Genomic DNA, 20,233 nt, shown 5'->3' on the forward strand with positions numbered 1-20,233 from the left:
CTCCCCATGTGCTGGTTTGCTCGTTTAGAGCAAGCCTTTTCATTCCCCTTATCCTTACAGTAAGTGGAACTGAAGGGAATACAACATGCACACTGTGTGTGTGTGTGTGTGTGTGTGTGTGTGTGTGTGTGTGTGTGTGTGTGTGTGTGTGTGTGTGTGTGTGTGTGTGTGTGTGTGTGTGTGTGTGTGTGTGTGTGTGTGTGTGTGTGTGTGTGTGTGTGTGTGTGTGTGTGTGTGTGTGTGTGTGTGTGTGTGTGTGTGCGTGCACCCGTGCGTGACACAGACACATCCAGCTAGCCTACGTGGAGCTCTTATAAAGAGGTAGACATTTTTGTTTTCTCAGGGGAAATCTTCTAAGTGGGAATAGAGAGAAAATCCCAACAGCGTTTCAAAATGATGAAAGATATGATAGCGCACCAATACAGTCTACTGTAGCAGGTAATAGTTTTCCCCCTGGGAGAAGCAGAGTGGGAATGGAACTATCATATAGTCTGTAAAAGATGGCTGGTTTCCATGGCTCATATGTTTCCCATTCCTTTCATTCAATTAGTCATATCCACTATTCCACTTTGACTTAAGACAGGCTAAGGTTGCACTCCGTGACTTTGATCTACAGTCATTCCAAACAAATAATATTTTTTTTCATTGTAAATGGTCTACTGTCAGGTGCCATAGTTGTGTGTGTATTCCATTGAAGCCTCTGTGCTTTCTGAATGCATTGGTAATCAGTGTCCTTAGGCCATGGTTTCTTTGTCATTGGAGAAGGCTTTCCTCCTCACCCCTCTTCAGCCCTCCTCACCCCTCCTCACCTTCTTCACCCCTCCTCACTCCTCCTCACCTTCTTCACCCCTCCTCACCTTCTTCACCCCTCCTCACCCCACACCCTCAGATGTCAATGGTAGCCCATAGTAACCTGCCTGTCTCTCCTCATCTATTTTGTGACGTTTTTGTTCATTTTGGACTTCGTTAGCCACTGTCTACACCCCTTCGTCGTGATTGGTCAACAGTATGGATTTTTCAATAAAGTCTTTGTTGTCATTTAACGAGAGATGAGTCATTTTCATGCACATTCTTTCATTGAGAAACACTGCACCAAACATCTTAGTTAGATGTAAAATTGCGCAAATAAGATCTCCTCGGCAAAAAGTCAAAATGAATGACAGATTTCTTGCGTTATCTTAGATTAATTCTGATTTTTGAGGAAGTGTATACCGGCTACGGCATCTTAAAATGGACGAACAGTACTATTGCAGCTTTTTTCTCGTTTTTCAAGGGAGTATGCGAGCACACTCGTTCGGTTCGCCTATCCGAGTTGGGCTAGGCGCCAGCCGAACTGAAGCATGCTGACGCCTTGACATAGACTGTGCAGATGTATATGTAGCTCTTTGCAATCCACATTGTAAACTCATTCTCCAAACATCCTCTGCCTATATGTCAGGGAAAATTGTAAAAAGAAAGCAATCGAAATGCCACGGTCTTTCACGATCCAACTATTTCAGTGTGTGTTGTCATCAGGATGACATTTGGTTCATTATCCTGAGGGGAACGGTACACAGGCCTGCCCTGTTAGGACTGCTGAGATGATTAGGCTGAAATGGCCTGCCCGCTCAACCCTTTAACCAGGCCTAGTGAATAGAGATGGAATACCTACAGAATCCATTAGGAAGGGGACTAGATACAGGAGCCATTATGAAGGGGACTAGATACAGGAGCCATTATGAAGGGGACTAGATACAAGAGCCATTATGAAGGGGACTAGATACAGGAGCCATTATGAAGGGGACTAGATACAGGAGCCATTATGAAGGGGACTAGATACAGGAGCCATTATGAAGGGAACTAGGAGCTGAACCATTATCATGGGGCAGGAAGGAAGGAAGTCCTGACTGAATGATAGTTAATTATTTCATTTTTGAGATGGATGGACATCTCTCTGGGAACATAATGTAGGATAGCTGGGCCCGGGATGCTAGTCCTACGGTTTTATGTTTACATGTATGTAGTCTGAGGATGTAGGCCTAGCTGCATAGTAAACAGTTGTGTTGATGTCATTGATAATGGATTCAAAACATGGCATCAGGTATACTGAAGAGTAGAGCTCCACTTTCCAAATGAATCCGAATTACCTTTATTTGCCAAATACATTTACACAGAAGGAATTTGCCTTAGTGAGAAGGTGCTGCCAGCAGTAGACCGTATCCAAACAGAATACAGTCCACATAGACATCATACAGAATATGCAATATGGGAACAGTAAACATCAAACTCTGAATATACATTTTACAGAGGGAATATATCTATATAAGCAGAGGGAAGGATGCTGCCATGGCTAATATACAGAGTATATACAGTGCTGTGCAGAGGTGTACGTCCATAGTGCAAATGCAGTATAGTGCAGATTTGTATTAGAGGTTATTGATGAGTAGGTGCAGTAACCGGCTCAATGCAAAGTCACTTAATCCATATGAGCCCAATGGCCAGTTGATGAGGCCACTGTTGGAATGGCTACAGACTCCATATTTATCTCATTGGGTTGGGTCTCCTTCATTCATCCTCTATAGCTAATGAAATGTCTGGTTACAGCACTTCCCACTGGGCAAAAACTGGTTGAATCAACATTGTTTCCAACCCCCAAATTAAATGTGATGATGTTGAATCAACATGGAAAACTGATTGGATTTGAAAAAAGGAATCAACGAAAAGGAATTTCATATTTCTTTCACCCATTTTTAACCTAAATCCAATGACATGGTGACATTTTTTTGTGGATTTCACGTTGAATTCACTTTAATTGACAACGTACCAGCATACCAGTCTAGACGGAAAGAGGCAAAAATGTATGTGTGTGTGTTTGCATGTGCGTGTTCAGATAGCATGGGGAAAGCTGTTTTTGAGTGCCCTTCGGCGGGCATGGATTAGTAAGAATGAAAAGGCTGAATCACTTTCAGCCTGTTGGTGCAAACCATCACAAAGCCCCCACGTGGAGCTGATCCGAGATCAGACAATGGGGCCCCTCGCGGAGCTATGGATCCCCACGCGGAGCTGCATGCCTTAGGGAGTAGGGCTGTGGTCCTCTGCATGGAGCTGCACCGTCCGTGATACAGCATGGCATCACCTCACATGATACGCTCTTAACCATGGTGACCTTATGATCTCAATACTGAGGGATGTTTTAGTGCAACAAAGATCTGTTTGGAAATCGCTCCGCCATTTCCTGGTTGCTAAAATTCTAATAGTTCGCCTAATTTCAGTTTATGTGACAAAACAAGCAAGTATAGTGTAGAGAATCATTGTACCATCTAAACCACTGTGAAATATATTTTCCATAACTAAAAATATTGTATTTTCAGCTTTTTTAAGCTGGTGTACAAAACCGAAAGTAAAAGACGCAAAAATTAAACTTATGAACGGGAAGCAAATAACAGATCTACCGCTTCTTAGACTTGCTTTCAATGACAATGACAGATCTATAACACACATTTCTATGTGAATTTGAGTGGGGAAAAAAGTTACATATTGCAGCGTTAACTGGAAGATACTGTACTGTTCATCAAATTATTGTAAGATGATGTTTAGATAAAGATAAAAATAGAGGTTATTAGAAAGCATGGACTCGGACTTGGAGTGGATCTTTCATACTGGAATTCATTGTCCATTTCTACACTTTCTAGTCGTCTGTTTAATTGGTATTGATGAGGATGACGTCTTGTCGTTTCTGATGTTTCTTCTTGCCGTTGGTGGAGATGGTGTTTGATGTTAGATAGGGATTAGTTGAGGGGAACCCCCCTTCACCCCTCCCCTTGTCGCTAGAGGGTACAGACACACACACACCCTGTTTGTTAGGCAGTTGTTTTTAGGACAGAGTGTGGATTAGAGAGCAGAGCACCATTTAGATCAACAGCCATCTAGGAATGTGTATTTGACTATAAAACATCATTTTTTTCTGTACTCATTAGTATACAGCACCATCTGACAAACAGTGGGTTAAATATTCCCACCTTCAATATTGTAGAAGTGAAATGCACCATAGATACAGTACAGCATGCCACCATGATACCCATATTCAATTGGATGGTGAGTTTATGATAATTCTGGAGAGTGAATGATAGGAAATGGAAAGTGTGATGGGATTACAGCACTGAGTAAATGTGTGCTCCTGTGAAGGATAGTATCGATATGAATCAGAGTGTGGAGACCACAAACGGCCAACATAATTGGCATCATGTGGAGACGGCGTGCCTGGTGGCAGTGCCCACTACGGGGAGAATAAATAACCCTTCACCCCTGGCAGATGGCACACAGACCCTGCCAGAGATAGATACAAAGACCACCAGCATTCCTGTTAAAGCAACAAAACAAAGCCGCTGTTTTCTCTCCAACACTGGCATCACGATCAACCAGACAGTGTACAACAGACAAACCAAAAAGCAGGCAGGCGGTGGACGGAGCGAGCCGGAGAGCAAGAGAGCACGTGGCTAACGGCCGGCCCAAAACGTGCAACAGTCCTCTGGCGGTTGGGGGAGCCCATTGTTTGACTGTGATGTCATTGTCAACACCATGTTTTGTTTTTGTTTGTCCAGCCGGACAAGCCCGGGGCTGGGGGCCATTCTTATCAACAGCACTGTGAAGCTGACTGTGTTGGTGTTTCCACTGTAGCGGCTCTGGGATAATTTACTCTCTGAAATGACTAAACAGTTGATCTGGGCCCGTATTCAAAAAGAGTTTCAAAGTAGTGCTGATTTAGGATCAGGTCCCGCCTGTCCATTTAATCTTATTTAAAACGGATCCTGTAGCAGCAATCCTACTCTTGTGAATATAGGCCCAGAGCCCAGCCCACACACTGTTTTGATTTAATCACATAATCATATTCACATACTGCTCTCAGTACATTACCCTAATAGAATGGTTAATATCACAAAGGATTATGTCTTGTACATAGATATGAATGGGCATAACATCCAAAACAGATGTAATTGTGTCATGCTAATGTTAGTGGCCCGCACGCAAGCCTGTTTTACACTGAGTGTGGCAGAGCCTGTCAGCTGGACTGGAGAGGGTGGTGATGGTTAGGTGACCAGACAGACAGTGTTGTCCAGTGTGTTTCTACAGTATTTGATAGCGGAAGCAGTATTGTCAGACTTCACCCACACGGGACACAGATCTCTTTGTGGAGGCTAGAACAGAGGCTTATTCAACAAGGTTCAACATTACACAACGTACAAATGAGAAATGTGTTGTAGAGTACACAGAAAATAGAGAATCATGTTATCTCTATAAATCCTATTTCCATCTACGTTTTGTAACGTTGTACCACTGAGTAGAGTAAACCCCTGGGTTCCATCATTAGCCTATGCTAGAGGGAGGAGAGGGGGAGTGGAGGAAAGGGGGAGTGGAAGAGAGGCAGCAGGGAGGCTCAGTGGGGGGGTGGGGATCCTGGAGGAGGTGAGGAACAGAGGAACGGAACATGACTCAGGCGTGGGTCAAATCTGAGATTCAGGAATGACACTTGAGACTCATAGACTGAAAGTACATGGGATTAAGGATGTTTTACTGTGTTACTGAGAGGGTAGGGTAGCTGCAGGGTAATAGTACTGCATCTGTATGCGTATTTTATATTGTAAATGTATAATTTCATGCTTTTGTTTTATTTACTGTATTATGAAATGCTTCTCTCATATCGGTGAAGCCAGAATCCCCCCTCACCTCTGCATTTCAGGAAGTATCAATTATTAACACAGCAATATTCTCCACTACAACATCCAGCCAGCTAACCTCTCCCTCTCTCTGCAGGGGATGGGGGTGACTGTGTGCAGTCCAGGGGGACTGAGTGCAGATCAATCAGTACAGAGTGTGCAGGAAGGTGTTTTCATTTTGCATGCTGCAGCACTAGCCTCAGCCCCGCAGCTTCTCCTCTCTTCTTCCCTTAAAACTCAGTGCACTGCAGCTAGTATAGACTCAGACTGCTATAGGGGGTGTACTGTATTACGGTATAGGATCAGAGGGTTACTGTATAACGGTATAGCATCAGAGGGTTACTGTATAACGGTATAGGATCAGAGGGTTACTGTATTACGGTATAGGATCAGAGGGTTACTGTATTAAATAATATAATAATAATATGCCATTTCGCAGACGCTTTTATCCAAAGCGACTTACAGTCATGTGTGCATACATTTTTATGTATAGGTGGGCCCGGCAATCGAACCCACTACCCTGGCGTTACAAGCGCCATGCTCTACCAATTGAGCTACAGAGGACCAGTATAGGATCAGAGGGTTACTGTATTACAGTATAGGATCAGAGGGTTACTGTATTACAGTATAGGATCAGAGGGTTACTGTATTACGGTATAGGATCAGAGGGTTACTGTATTACAGTATAGGATCAGAGGGTTACTGTATTACGGTATAGGATCAGAGGGTTACTGTATTACAGTATAGGATCAGAGGGTTACTGTATTACAGTATAGGATCAGAGGGTTACTGTATTACGGTATAGGATCAGAGGGTTACTGTATTACGGTATAGGATCAGAGGGTTACTGTATTACGGTATAGGATCAGAGGGTTACTGTATTACAGTATAGGATCAGAGGGTTACTGTATTACAGTATAGGATCAGAGGGTTAATGTATTACGGTATAGGATCAGAGGGTTACTGTATTACAGTATAGGATCAGAGGGTTACTGTATTACAGTATAGGATCATAGGGGGTGTACTGTATTACAGTATAGGATCAGAGGGTTACTGTATTACAGTATAGGATCAGAGGGTTACTGTATTACGGTATAGGATCAGAGGGTTACTGTATTACGGTATAGGATCAGAGGGTTACTGTATTACGGTATAGGATCAGAGGGTTACTGTATTACGGTATAGGATCAGAGGGTTACTGTATTACAGTATAGGATCAGAGGGTTACTGTATTACAGTATAGGATCAGAGGGTTACTGTATTACGGTATAGGATCAGAGGGTTACTGTATTACAGTATAGGATCAGAGGGTTACTGTATTACAGTATAGGATCATAGGGGGTGTACTGTATTACAGTATAGGATCATAGGGGGTGTACTGTATTACAGTATAGGATCAGAGGGTTACTGTATTACGGTATAGGATCAGAGGGTTACTGTATTACGGTATAGGATCAGAGGGTTACTGTATTACAGTATAGGATCAGAGGGTTACTGTATTACAGTATAGGATCAGAGGGTTACTGTATTACAGTATAGGATCATAGGGGGTGTACTGTATTACAGTATAGGATCAGAGGGTTACTGTATTACGGTATAGGATCATAGGGGGTGTACTGTATTACGGTATAGCATCATGTCACTGTACAGGGATGTGACTCAGAGCTCCAAGGGGAGACACAGCTGGCTGGCTGAGTGTGTGAGAGATAGGCCTGCCGAGCTGAGTTCTCTCTAGTCTGGTGTGAGCCAGAGTTCAGTTGTCTACAGGGGAGTTATACTAGTGTTTAGCTACAGGGGTGTCACCAGCATGCAGCAATACTAGGGTTTTTATGGAGCTAGAAGCTCTCTGACATTTAGATTTTGTTCTCACCATTCTCGGAGCTATTCGCCTTGACTGAGAAATAGCATTTTTTCTTGATGTGTCGTAATATAAAATGACACTCATTAAGTATGCATCATGTTATATTGCTGTGGTTATCCATCTACTGTAAAAGGCCTGGTAGCAGAGAATCCACAGTGACACGCTCATTTGTCACTGCTCCATTAAAGGTTTTCATAATTAATGTTCTCTCAACTGAGATTTGAATGTAAGTGAATGACTTTTACTGTTTTCTGCTTGTTGCTGCCATTATATCTGGTCTCACTGAGAAATGCCTGATGAATACTAAAGCCAGCTCCTTTCAGCAGTCGTTTGGTGGTTTAGGCTATTCAAAAGCCTACAGTGTTTAGCCGCTAATCGCTAGTCTAATTCAGCGTAGCTAGCTAATGATGAGCTTCATTTCTCCCCGTAGCTCTGTGTGTTTTCTCTCCATCCTCCCTTTCTCTCCCTCCGTCTCGTCAAAGGCTGGTTGTCTAACATGAGGGATGACAGATAGCACTCTAAAATAATGAACCAGTAGTCTACCAGTAGTCTACCAGTAGTCTACACTCCGTTTACATATCCTACACCGTAGAATAACTAACTAGCTCATCAGTCTTAAAAAGAGGAATGCAATTATCGTACATTTGCAATGAGGAGGATTCATTTGCATGTTCGTACTTATGGTGTGTAGCCTACGGCTCTGAATAGTTGGTAACCCGTGTGAGGACAACCCCAATATCCCACAATGCACTCTGTCCTGACTCCTGTTCCAGGGTGCTGTGCATTGCAGTACGCTACTACGACCTTGCTGAAGGCAGCATGCACAGAGCATCCCTCTCTCTCGCTCCTTCTAAACTATCCCCCTCTTTTCCCCTCCCTCCCTCTCTCCTTTCTCTTCTCTCCTGCATAAATCATCTCTCTCTCCCAAACCATCCCTCTCTTTCTTCACTCCCTCTCTCCTCTCTTCCATTCTGGGAGATCTCAACGGGACCCTCCCACCCCCTTTTAACCCTTATTACTGTCACCCAAATGAAATGGGGGCTGACACGACGGGGGTGGTGTGTGTGTGTGTGTGTGTGTGTGTGTGTGTGTGTGTGTGTGTGCTGGGAGGACGGTACCCCATGATTACAGCGATTGGGCTGTCAGGCCTGTGATGATGATAATGGGGATCTATACTTTCATCCTCAGTCCCCCTGCAGCGCCTCAGAGTACACCCACTAATCGACCCACTACCACCTTCATTATGGAAAGGGCAGTAAGCAACGATCAAGAGATGTAGCCTAGTCTACTCCACTCACCTTATGTAAGAAGTGCTCTCTTGCTTTTCAGTTGATGAATATATTTTTCTCTGGGAAAGAGTGATGACATTTCAGCTCCGTTTCAAGATGCAAAAGGTCTTGTGATGTTCTACATAGCTTGTACTGTATGAGAGCTGGGTAGGATTATTTCTGTCCCACAGTGGTTATTAGCTCAATGGCCTTCACATCTGTCTGTTCAGTTAGAGTCCACGTCCCTTTTGGGGATTATTTAGCCCAATTCTTCATTGGGTGAAAGGGATATTTTAGCTCACATCAATGTCAAATCAAATGTTTTTGGTCGCATACACATATTTAGCATATGTTATTGCGGGTGTAGCAAAATGCTTGTGTTCCTAGCTCCAGCAGTGCAGTAATATCTAACAATTCACAACAATACACACAGATTTAAAAGTAAAATAATGGAATTAAGAAATATAAATATTAGGACGAGCAATGTCTTGTCTTTTTTTCATGGTTTTCCAAACAGGCTGTCTTCTAGCAAGTAATGACAGAATCCTGTTTGATGTTTTAATCCATTGACATTTTTATTTTATAGCCAACCTCATAATTGAACCACTAGTAAACAGTCATTAATTTAAATATCAAGTCAGTTCAGATATTATAGTTCTGACTTCCTCATACAACAACAGCTGTTTAGGTGGTGTGTTCCCCCCCCCCAAGTCTTCAACCCATATTTCTCTGTTGCTGGGTCGGCCAGGGCAGAATAGGAGAGATGGGAAGACAGAGGCAGAGAGAGATAGACAGAGAGCAAGATAAGGTAAGACAAACTTGTGTGAGATGGGAGGTCAAACTGAGGTTACAGATGTCACCCCAAAGAAACACAGAGACAGACAGACAGACAGACAGACAGACAGACAGACAGACAGACAGACAGACACACACACACACATGCACACACGCACACACACACCAAAGACACACACACTCACCAAAGACACACAGCCTCAAGAGCCCCCACCCTCCCCTCCCCCAAACGATTCATCTCCCGTATAGGACTAATCCAACCTGACAGGGTCTGTGTGCCATTGGCTGTTGTTGAACCTGGCAGCGGTTGTCAAGGGAACACAAACACCAACATGGACTATGAGGTCTGACATCCTTATCCTGCCTTATTCATCTGTTCACTACTATTCCCCCAGACGGTACCATGGCCTCAGTATGCACTTAGAGAGGATGCTCTCCAGAGGATGTAATCGGCAAAATTTGGACTGTACTTCTTCTGGCAAGCTGTAGGAGCAGACATTTTGTAAACAACCTTGTTTAAAGACCTCTCTTATCCCTGCTTTCTCTCCTCTCTCTCTTTCCAAAACCCTGTGAGTGTATCCCCCTTATCTCCATCTCTCCTTGGCCTCCTGGGAACCACAGGCCAGCTGAAATGACCTACAGTAGTCCTATTCAGCCTCGGGGAGGAAGGGGGTGGTGGCATTAATGGAAAAACAGCTTCCCCTGCCACGATGGTAGCCAGGCCTGAAGCCTCCTGGACAATCACACCGCCCCACTGTGGGGTCGCCACAGTGATTTCCCAGGTGGCAATCAACCGGGCAATAGGGGCAATACGAAATGACCCTGGCTAATTCACTCTCCTCCTCTCTGACAACTTAAAGGTGAAGTCAGAAGAGACTAACTAGTACCTCTTCTGTGGTCAAATTGTCAAACGTCTGTGTGAAAGTGAAAGTGTTGAGCTTGTGTTGTGTGGTTGTACCCATAATAGTGTCGTATTGCTTTTCCAGATCCCAGAGATTTCGCCCCCGCGCTGTCACCAACGTCTTGTCTGCTGCTGTCATCCCCACTGGCCTGTACCCAGGCAGGGGACACCGTGACAAGGCCACCTCAGCAGTCTGAGGCTGCTGGCTGTCACGCACCGTTTCCTCATAATGCAGACTCTGTCACACGCTGTACTGTGTCCCCATAATGCAGACTCTGTCTGGACTGTACACAGCTCAGCCCTGGATGGATGGAAAACTACTGGCTTTTAAAACCCTAGGTCTGCAGTGTTCTGAACTTCACTATTATGTCAGCTTATGGCGTTAGATTCGGAGAATATTTGACGTGTCACTGTGAGTCTGCATATTTACTGTGGCTTAACTATAGGGCAGTCTTAGGTCACCATCTTATTTTAGCTTTTTATTTTTATTTTATTTTACTTGAGTCTGTAGTGGGTTTTGTGTGGACCCCAGGAAAAGTAGTTGCTGTGTTAGTAGCAGCAAATGGGGATCCTAATAAAATACTAATACTTGGCAGTACCACTGAGCAGCTTACGACATTAGCTTATATGGTTTGTCCTTTTCGTTAACAATGTACTCATGGTACTGGACTTAATCCATGGTGCATGTACACTATCACATCTCATAGGATCAGTAGCCAGTAGCCTGTTTGTTACATATGTGTTGTGAAAGCATTAATCCAATGGGAAAGATCAACAAAGGCAGCTGAAGCGTTCCAACAATGTCTACTGCTCCCGGTCTTAGAGCCATCGCCATGACGATGCCAACATATGGCTGGTTGTCCGGGTTATCAGCAGCTCAGTGTGAGTGATCTCGGCTGAGGAATGGCAGCCATTCCAGCTATGCCACCAAAGAGCCACTGCCTGCCAAACACACACGCATCCTCTCACCTCTCTGCTCTCTGTCTCTGTCTCTCTGTCTGTCTCTGTCTCTCTGTCTGTCTCTGTCTCTCTGTTTGTCTCTGTCTCCTCTCCTTTCCTCTCCTTTCCTTGCCCCCCCCCCCTCTCTCTCAGCCTCCAATGGTTATTGATTTAGATTCTGCCTCACAACACACTGCCAAGTCAAGTCATCCATTCATGTATTAAGTCAGATTGACAGAGTTTCTGGCTGAGCCCTAAAAATGATGTGTGGGGACGGAGGAGATTTGGAATCTGTATTGTAAGAGGATTTTGGTCAGGCTGTTATGGTGGCTGTTGCTGTTTTGAGTTGGCATATTTAAAGGTCCTCCAGCAGACTGCTCTCCATCTGCCCCAGAGTCCAGGCCCACCACTTACACACCCTCTTCCACTGCTTCAACCCCCAAGCTTCTGTGGCGGTCCCATTTTCCCATCTGCCTACCGAACTGGCTCCAACCCGTCCACCCCTCTCTTCTCTCCTCTCTCCCAGGGTATGAGTGGGATGTGTGGGGGTGAGATGATGATGATGATGATGATGATGAACGAATCCCCTTCCTGCCTGTCCACCCACTGATACTCCCTGCCTGCCTGGGCTGAATGCACTACCACAGTACTGCAGAGGAGCTAGTGTGTATGGATAAGTAATGTAGGAGCAACTCCCTCTGCTTTGTGGGCTAAATCATGGTGTGCTAAATCATGGTGTGCTAAATCATGTTGTGCTAAATCACGGTGTGCTAAATCATGGTGTGCTAAATCATGTTGTGCTAAATCACGGTGTGCTAAATCATGGTGTGATAAATCATGGTAGCTATAGATATTACGTGAGAGAAAGGAGAGGTGGAAGGCAGGTTGACGTTTATTGTCATGAATCTTGCCCTGGAGGCAGAACTGTGCGATTTCTGCTAGATGGGCCAGCTGCAAGTCAAAATTGGCTATATTGCAAAAAATTCATAAAAACACAAATTAGCTTCTTGGTCTTAATTTAAGGTTAGGGTTAGGCATTAGGGTTAGCAGTGTGGTTAAGGTTAGGGTTAGGCATTAGGGTTAGCAGTGTGGTTAAGGTTAGGGTTAGGTTTAAAATCATATTTTATGACTGTGGCTGTGCCAGCTAGTGACCAGTCTGCAGAGCTGCCTCCAGGGCAAGATTCATGACGAAAAACACTAACCTGGAGGTGGAGAGAAGACAAAATGGAGAATGAAGGTGAAAGAGAGAGATAGAGAGAAAGAAATTGCCTGGCAACAGAAATGCTTGCTGCAGTGATTTCCTCACATGACAGTGTATTTTGACTCTGCAGTACGTTATTGTTGTGATATTTTGACCCTCAGATCTTTGCTGTAAGCTGTAAAGTGTTGCCTCGTCCTCTGTGGCACTGAGCTTAGCAACCATGAAAGAGCTATCACATCACAGACAGATTTTAATTGGGCTGTTCGAGCGAGCCGTCAGCATCCCGCGACACACACACACACATGCACGCGCTCATGCACACACACACACACACACACACACACACACACACACACACACACACACACACACACACACAGTGATGGGCGCAAAATAATGAAATATGACAGACATCCTTCCTCAGTCTCCAACAACATGACATGTATTATAATAATGGCCCCTTTTTCTCCCCCAGTTCTGCCAGAGTGGGATTCAGCTATAATATAATTGTGATGTTTAGTAGAATCCTCTGAAACGACTATGTCCTGGAGAGTGGGATGTTCACACAGAGATGATGCAGTAGTGTGTACAATAGGATGTGAAACGATTGGATTCCCATTCGGCTTCCGTCGGCATATTAAATGGTGGATGAACTACTGTTTTCATAATGAAATGAGTTGATTCTCCACAGAGATGCATGGTATGGGTACACCCCATTAGACAAACCTTTAGAAGATGTCTTGCGAGGGCCCACAGTACAGTGAGGGAAAAAAGTATTTGATCCCCTGCTGATTTTGTACGTTTGCCCACTGACAAAGAAATGATCAGTCTATAATTTTAATGGTAGGTTTATTTGAACAGTGAGAGGCAGAATAACAACAAAAATATCCAGAAAAACGCATGTCAAAAATGTTATAAATTGATTTGCATTTTAATGAGGGAAATAAGTATTTGACCCCTCTGCAAAACATAACTTAGTACTTGGTTTGCACACATCTCAGGAGGGATTTTGTTCCACTCCTCTTTGCAGATCTTCTCCAAGTCATTAAGGTTTCAAGGCTGACGTTTAGCAACTCGAAAAATCAGCTCCCTCAAAAGATTTTCTATGGGATTAAGGTCTGGAGACTGGCTAGGCCACTCCAGGACCTTAATGTGCTTCTTCTTGAGCCACTCCTTTGTTGCCTTGGCCGTGTGTTTTGGGTCATTGTCATGCTGGAATACCCATCCACGACCCATTTTCAATGCCCTGGCTGAGGGAAGGAGGTTCTCACCCAAGATTTGACGGTACATGACCCCGTCCATCGTCCCTTTGATGCGGTGAAGTTGTCCTGTCCCCTTAGCAGAAAAACACCCCCAAAGCATATTGTTTCCACCTCCATGTTTGACGGTGGGGATGGTGTTCTTGGGGTCATAGGCAGCATTCCTCCTCCTCCAAACACGGCGAGTTGAGTTGATGCCAAAGAGCTCTATTTTGGTCTCATCTGACCACAACACTTTCACCCAGTTCTCCTCTGAATCATTCAGATGTTCATTGGCAAACTTCAGACGGCCCTGTATATGTGCTTTCTTGAGCAGGGGGACCTTGCGGGCGCTGCAGGATTTCAGTTCTTCGCGGCGTAGTGTGTTACCAATTGTTTTCTTGGTGACTATGGTCCCAGCTGCCTTGAGATCATTGACAAGATCCTCCCGTGTAATTCTGGGCTGATTACTCACCGTTCTCATGATCATTGCAACTCCACGAGGTGAGATCTTGCATGGAGCCCCAGGTCGAGGGAGATTGACAGTTCTTTTGTATTTCTTCCGTTTGGGAATAATCGCACCAACTGTTGTCACCTTCTCACCAAGCTGCTTGGCGATGGTCTTGTAGCTCATTCCAGCCTTGTGAAGGTCTACAATCTTGTCCCTGACATTCTTGGAGAGCTCTTTGGTCTTGGCCATGGTGGAGAGTTTGGAATCTAATTTATTGATTGCTTCTGTGGACAGGTGTCTTTTATACAGGTAACAAACTGAGATTAGGAGCACTCCCTTTAAGAGTGTTCTCCTAATCTCAGCTCGTTACCTGTATAAAAGACACCTGGGAGCCAGATATCTTTCTGATTGAGAGGGGGTCAAATACTTATTTCCCTCATTAAAATGCAAATCAATTTATAACATTTTTGACATGCGTTTTTCTGGATTTTTTTGTTGTTATTCTGTCTCTCACTGTTCAAATAAACCTACCATTAAAATTATAGACTGATCATTTCTTTGTCAGTGGGCAAACGTACAAAATCAGCAGGGGATCAAATACTTTTTTCCCTCAATGTATTTCTATAACTAGTGCCCAGAGTTTTTCCTCTAAACTCAAGGACCTACACATGATTCCTCTTCTAGCTAAACTTCTTCTTTCTGTCACCCTTTCTCTCATTCCCTCCCTCTCTCTCTCTCTCCAGATCACCTGTCTCCAGGACTTCTTCGGCGAGGACGACGTGTTCATTGCGTGCGGACCAGAGAAGTACCGCTACGCGCAGGATGACTTCCTGTTGGATAACAGTGGTAAGGCTTCCGTAGCCTTTGTGACTGGAAGGCCTGACTAACTCAATCTAACATCACCTGTATGTTGTGAAACCTTGGTGTCTCTCTCTCTCTCGCTCTCTCATAGAAATGGATGTAGATTCCTGTTCTAGTGTCTATATTTCTATGGTCTCTCTGAGTCCCGTCCCTTTCCTCCCTCTTTCCTTCCTATTTCCTTCATAGGGTGCGTGGGAAATGCCAGGTCTCCCTCTGCAAAGAGGTCTTCTGACCTCAATGGGACTTCCTAGTTAAATAAAGGTCATAGAAATCGCACACTATTCCATATGGAGCCTCCATAGGGCTCTGGTGAAAAGCAGTGTACTATATCGGGAATAGGGTGCCAGTTTGGACGCACCCCTCCTTTTTCTCTCTCATAGTATAGTGTAACTTCCCTAAAGAGATGTCAATGCCAAACATGATAATTATCTGTCAACCATACAATAGTGAACGTTTATTTTCTCCGTTGAATGAGACTTATAATTGTTCTGAAAGTGGTTCCAGTGACTCGTGACACTTAATCATGACTCTAATATAATGTAATCATCACTCAATATCTTAATTCATTCCTCTCGTCCAAGAGGAGGAGACTATCGATTATGTGTGAGATTATCGGTCTGAACACACACAGATTCCTGCCTTCTGTAGGGGAAAGTGGCTGCAGTCACATTTTGTATGGTGTAGTTGTAGTAGTACATTCCATTCCAGGGTGCTACAGTGAATATCATTGTGTGTACATACTACCCCATGTTGAGAAGAAGACGTTCTTGAAAATCACTTAAAAGATGTCCGCAGCGATAGCCCCTACTGCAGCAGGATATGGCCTCTTTAGTCCATAGCTAACCCATTGTTATCTTAAGCAGGCCGATGTCAGTACAACTCCTCTGCAGTCCCCTATCCTCTGTGCTAGATAAGGTGGAGACAGGACAAGATGTACTGTATATAATATCCAAACCTCATGGGGAAACCAACAGGCTAATTCTAGACACCTCTCCAAACTATTCCCAAGGTACATCCTGTTTTCATAACTTAGTCTTGCTCCTGTAACATAACATTTTAAAGCTGCAATATGTCACTTTTTGGGCGACCCGATGAAATTCATAGGAATGTGAGGTATAGATCTACACTATACTTGCTTGTTTTGTCACATAAACTGAAAATATAATTTTAGCAACCAGGAAATGGCAGAAGGATTTCTGAATAGTGCATCTTTAACACACACACATACACACACATACACACACACACACACACACACACACACACACACACACACACACACACACACACACACACACACACACACACACACACACACACACAGGTGTAAACACTGTTTGTGTTTAGTTTCTTCAGCTGAATCTGTTCTTCAGTTGTTTTAGCTCTTCCTTGTCCTACTTCCCCTGCCATGCTCCATTTGAAGAATGAGGTCTTTCCCCAAAAGTGTTTGGTCTAGGTACCTCTTTACAGCTCTAAAGTCTTTCCACAGTGTCTTACAGGAGTCCCAAGGGGCCGTTGTACTGTCAGACTCAATTGTCGAGAACAGTGTCAAATCCAAACACGGTTTGTGGAACGATATAAAAAGTCAACACTGCAAGTAAACAACCTTGCATGGTACAGTAGCTAGCATAGTAGTAAACAGAATCGCACATGGGGTCTGCTCCAATAACAGGCTTGGGTCACGCCCACTTTATAGGGAATAGGCAATAGGGTAGGGAGTCATTTCAGAAGCACTCCTGGTCATTATTTGTCTCCAATTGGCCACAGCTGGTTGGTACCTCCTCTGTGTTCATGGTGTCATAATAGCATCTAACACTGTAACACCCCCCGATTAACACCATCTGACATGAACCCTGACAGTTTAACCACCAGTCTCATTACAGTAACCAGTCATATGCTGCGCCTGAACGCAGCTCGCTCTGTCTGTTGTCAAAGCTGCTAAAACAGCTCTGTATCACAGGTGGTTGGTGGCATCTAGAATGGGGGGGGGGGGCTCGTGGTAACGGCTGGAGTGGTATAGGTGGAATGGCATCAAATACATTAAACACATGTTTTCCATGTGTTTGATACCATTCCGTGGCGCCGTTCCAGCCATTATTATGAGCCGTCCTCCCGTCAGCAGCCTCCATTGCTTTGTGTGTCTGTGCAACACCACTAAAACAGTTGAACCACCAACCTCATTACCCCGCCACCTGCTGCTCCTGCATGCAGCCCTGTCAGTCCGTCTGTCTGTGCATGCACCTCTGTGAAACGCTCCTAACGCAACAGCTTTGGGAGCAGCACAGCAGGCAGCAAACACGATAGCGTAATTACAACAGCTTGGGAATTTTCCATGGATTTATGGCGCGCACAGAGCCACAGACGACTGCACACGAGGTGTTTGTTTGGAAAAAGCAGACGCTTAACTGAGTGTTGTGGGAAGCTCTGTGCGAATTAAACGTCCTTAACTTCTTGAACACTCCATACTTAGGGCTTTCTCAAAGAGAGCCAATGATATTATGCTGCTCTACAGCGCTGCACATAATATAACATAATAAGGACATGATTTTAGGCTGTTTCATTTCAGTGCTCTGGCTTTGTGTTCTGTAGTGACACTTCTCCACAGCTGATTAGACCCAATATTAGGCTGTTATTACAGCCTGAAATCCTCACTGAATATCACTCCATTTCACTACCGTATCACCATGTTCAGTTTGGATTTCAGGCTAGTATTATTATGCATCCATCTATTCATTCATGCATCTATTCATTCATTCATCCATCTATTCATTCATTCATCCATCTATTCATTCATCCATCTATTTATTCATTCATTCACTGAAGTGTTTCCTCTATCATTCTTTTCCCCCTCCACTCTTCCTCCTCCACTCTTCCTCCTCCTCTACTCCTCTCCTCTGTGTTTGGCTAAAGTCCAATACAACCCATAGTATCCACATCATAACATGGATATGTGGGTATTGAGCATGAATGGGGCGGTGGAGGATGGGACTGAACTGTGCATGAGTGTGATGTAAGTTCCTAGCTGGAGCTAATTTAGACTAGTTTGACTGTATTGAATTGTGCTAGATAGGAAATGAGGTCGGTGTGTGTGTGAGTGGTTTTAACCCTGTGTGTGTTGTCTTCACAGAATGCCGGGTGCTCAAGTCATCATACTCTGCCCGCTCGCCCACTCCAACGAGGGCTGCTGGGAGCAAGAGCCCTGGACTCTCACGCCGTATCAAGTCCCCTGGCATAGGTATACAAATGCATGCACGCATACACGTACATGTACACACACACACACACACACACACACACACAGTTAGTGGGTGATGGACTGAGTAACTGATTTTCATCTTCCACTAACTACTGTTTTACAAAGTAATCACGTCAAAAGGTTTCAGGATTTTGGCAGGCTACAGGCCATATGGCCAATTTACCGAACATTTATCTTAAGCTCAGTTAAAAATTGATTTTGAGGCTTTAAGTTGGACTTTGAAACCTCAAGTTGTAAAAATAAACAAAACATTCTAGGAAAGGCAGTACTGTATTACAAGTACACCAGAGTTTAGAATACTTAATGTTTTACTATTTTCTTCTCTCTCTCTCTCTCTCTCTCTCTCTCTCTCTCTCTCTCTCTCTCTCTCTCTCTCTCTCTCTCTCTCTCTCTCTCTCTCTCTCTCTCTCTCTCTCTCTCTCTCTCTCTCTCTCTCTCTCTCTCTCTCTCTCTCTCTCTCTCTCTCTTTCTACAGTAAGAAGACCAATCCATTACTCCACCAGTAGTCAGTCTCCTGTTAAATCCCCAGGTAAGCCTGTTAACATCCTGCACTGCCCACTCTGTTGGCCCATAACACATTAGCCAACCACAACAAACCACTCATTTTCATCTAGTCAGCTATCATTACTAGGACCTTGAGTTTTCCCCTAAGGACGTAGCCTAACCAGGAATAACTCCTGGCCCGAATCATCACCACAATATGTTAACAATAATCACTACATTAGTCTTTCTCAGAGAGGGCACCAATTAAAACCCTTTTGGAGTTCCTGACAGCTTCGAGTAGAATGTCTCTGTCTTGGTCAGTGCACCCTTGGCCTAAGGTTGACCTCGTGGCTGATGGGGCCCTGTGAGAGGTCCAGTTAGTCTCTCTCAGTACAGTACAGTATATTGTAATGTCAGTCAGGCAGCTCCCCTCTGATGCCTGCATGGCCTCTAGCCTCCAGCCTCCTGCTGTGTAGGGAAGTGCCATCAATTATTCTGAAAGAGCTCTGCTCCACTGTGGACCTCCCTGGCCTGCCATTCTGACCTAAGACTATTTAAAGATCTCTGGATATCGCACTCTCTTTCTCACCGTCTCTTTCGCTGGCTCTTGCTCTTTCTCTTCTCTCTATTTTTTTATCTCTCTCTCCTCTCCCTCTCTCTCCTCTCTCTTCCTGGCCCAGCCCCAGAAACTCTCTCTCTACAGCATGCATCTAATCTGAGCACAGGCTGGTGCAGGGCTGGCTGATACAAACCCATGTACTAAATTAGCCTCAGTGCTTTAGTCTTCATCTGCTTTCACTGAGGCCTTCTAATTGAATTGAATTCTCACATCAGGAGACATTAGAGTTGTCTGGCATCGCATTCCCTCTCTCTAGTAGGTACTGTACTGTATTGGTGATTCTGATTGTTGTTAGCAGGTCCAGATTGGTTATCTCAGGGAATGGGTACAGCATGACGCAGTGTGGCAGTGTACCTGCCAAGAACCTAGAGTGTGTGGCAGATGAGGCCTTTCACAGAAACACACTGTACTATTACCAATACAGTCGACTTCTCCAAAGAAAGTCAATGCCTGGCCCTGTTGTTTGAGGAGAGGACTGTCTGTGACACAGGGAGGTTCCTAGAGGTAGGCTGCTTGAGGTACCCTTGAACCTTCAGGGTCGTAGCTTCCGTGTAGCCTTAGCTGCAAACCGATTATCCAGGCAGCCTGAGGACGCACCTGGGGTGACCCTGTGTGTCTATCTGCTGGAGCCAAACACAACCTGCTTCCTCCCACAGGGGACCGGGCA

At 44.5% G+C, this 20,233-nt stretch overlaps 1 protein-coding gene across 1 annotated transcript in view; it reads left to right on the forward strand.

Annotated features, from left to right (window-relative positions):
• Positions 1-19,692, forward strand: part of LOC311123368 (serine/threonine-protein kinase DCLK2-like) — a gene marked incomplete at its 3' end in the record, with an annotated part of 35,144 nt that extends 15,452 nt beyond the window's left edge. Inside the window, exons 3-6 of the mRNA XM_084197641.1 lie at positions 15,091-15,193; positions 18,336-18,443; positions 18,940-18,993; positions 19,628-19,692. Of these exons, the coding sequence (XP_084053767.1) occupies positions 15,091-15,193; positions 18,336-18,443; positions 18,940-18,993; positions 19,628-19,692 (330 nt within the window). The remainder of the gene's footprint in view (positions 1-15,090; positions 15,194-18,335; positions 18,444-18,939; positions 18,994-19,627) is intronic.
• Positions 19,693-20,233: the final 541 nt, after the last annotated feature.

Source organism: Coregonus lavaretus (assembly GCF_964263955.1).
Source record: "Coregonus lavaretus genome assembly, contig: HAP1_SCAFFOLD_4910, whole genome shotgun sequence".
NCBI lineage: Eukaryota > Metazoa > Chordata > Actinopteri > Salmoniformes > Salmonidae > Coregonus > Coregonus lavaretus.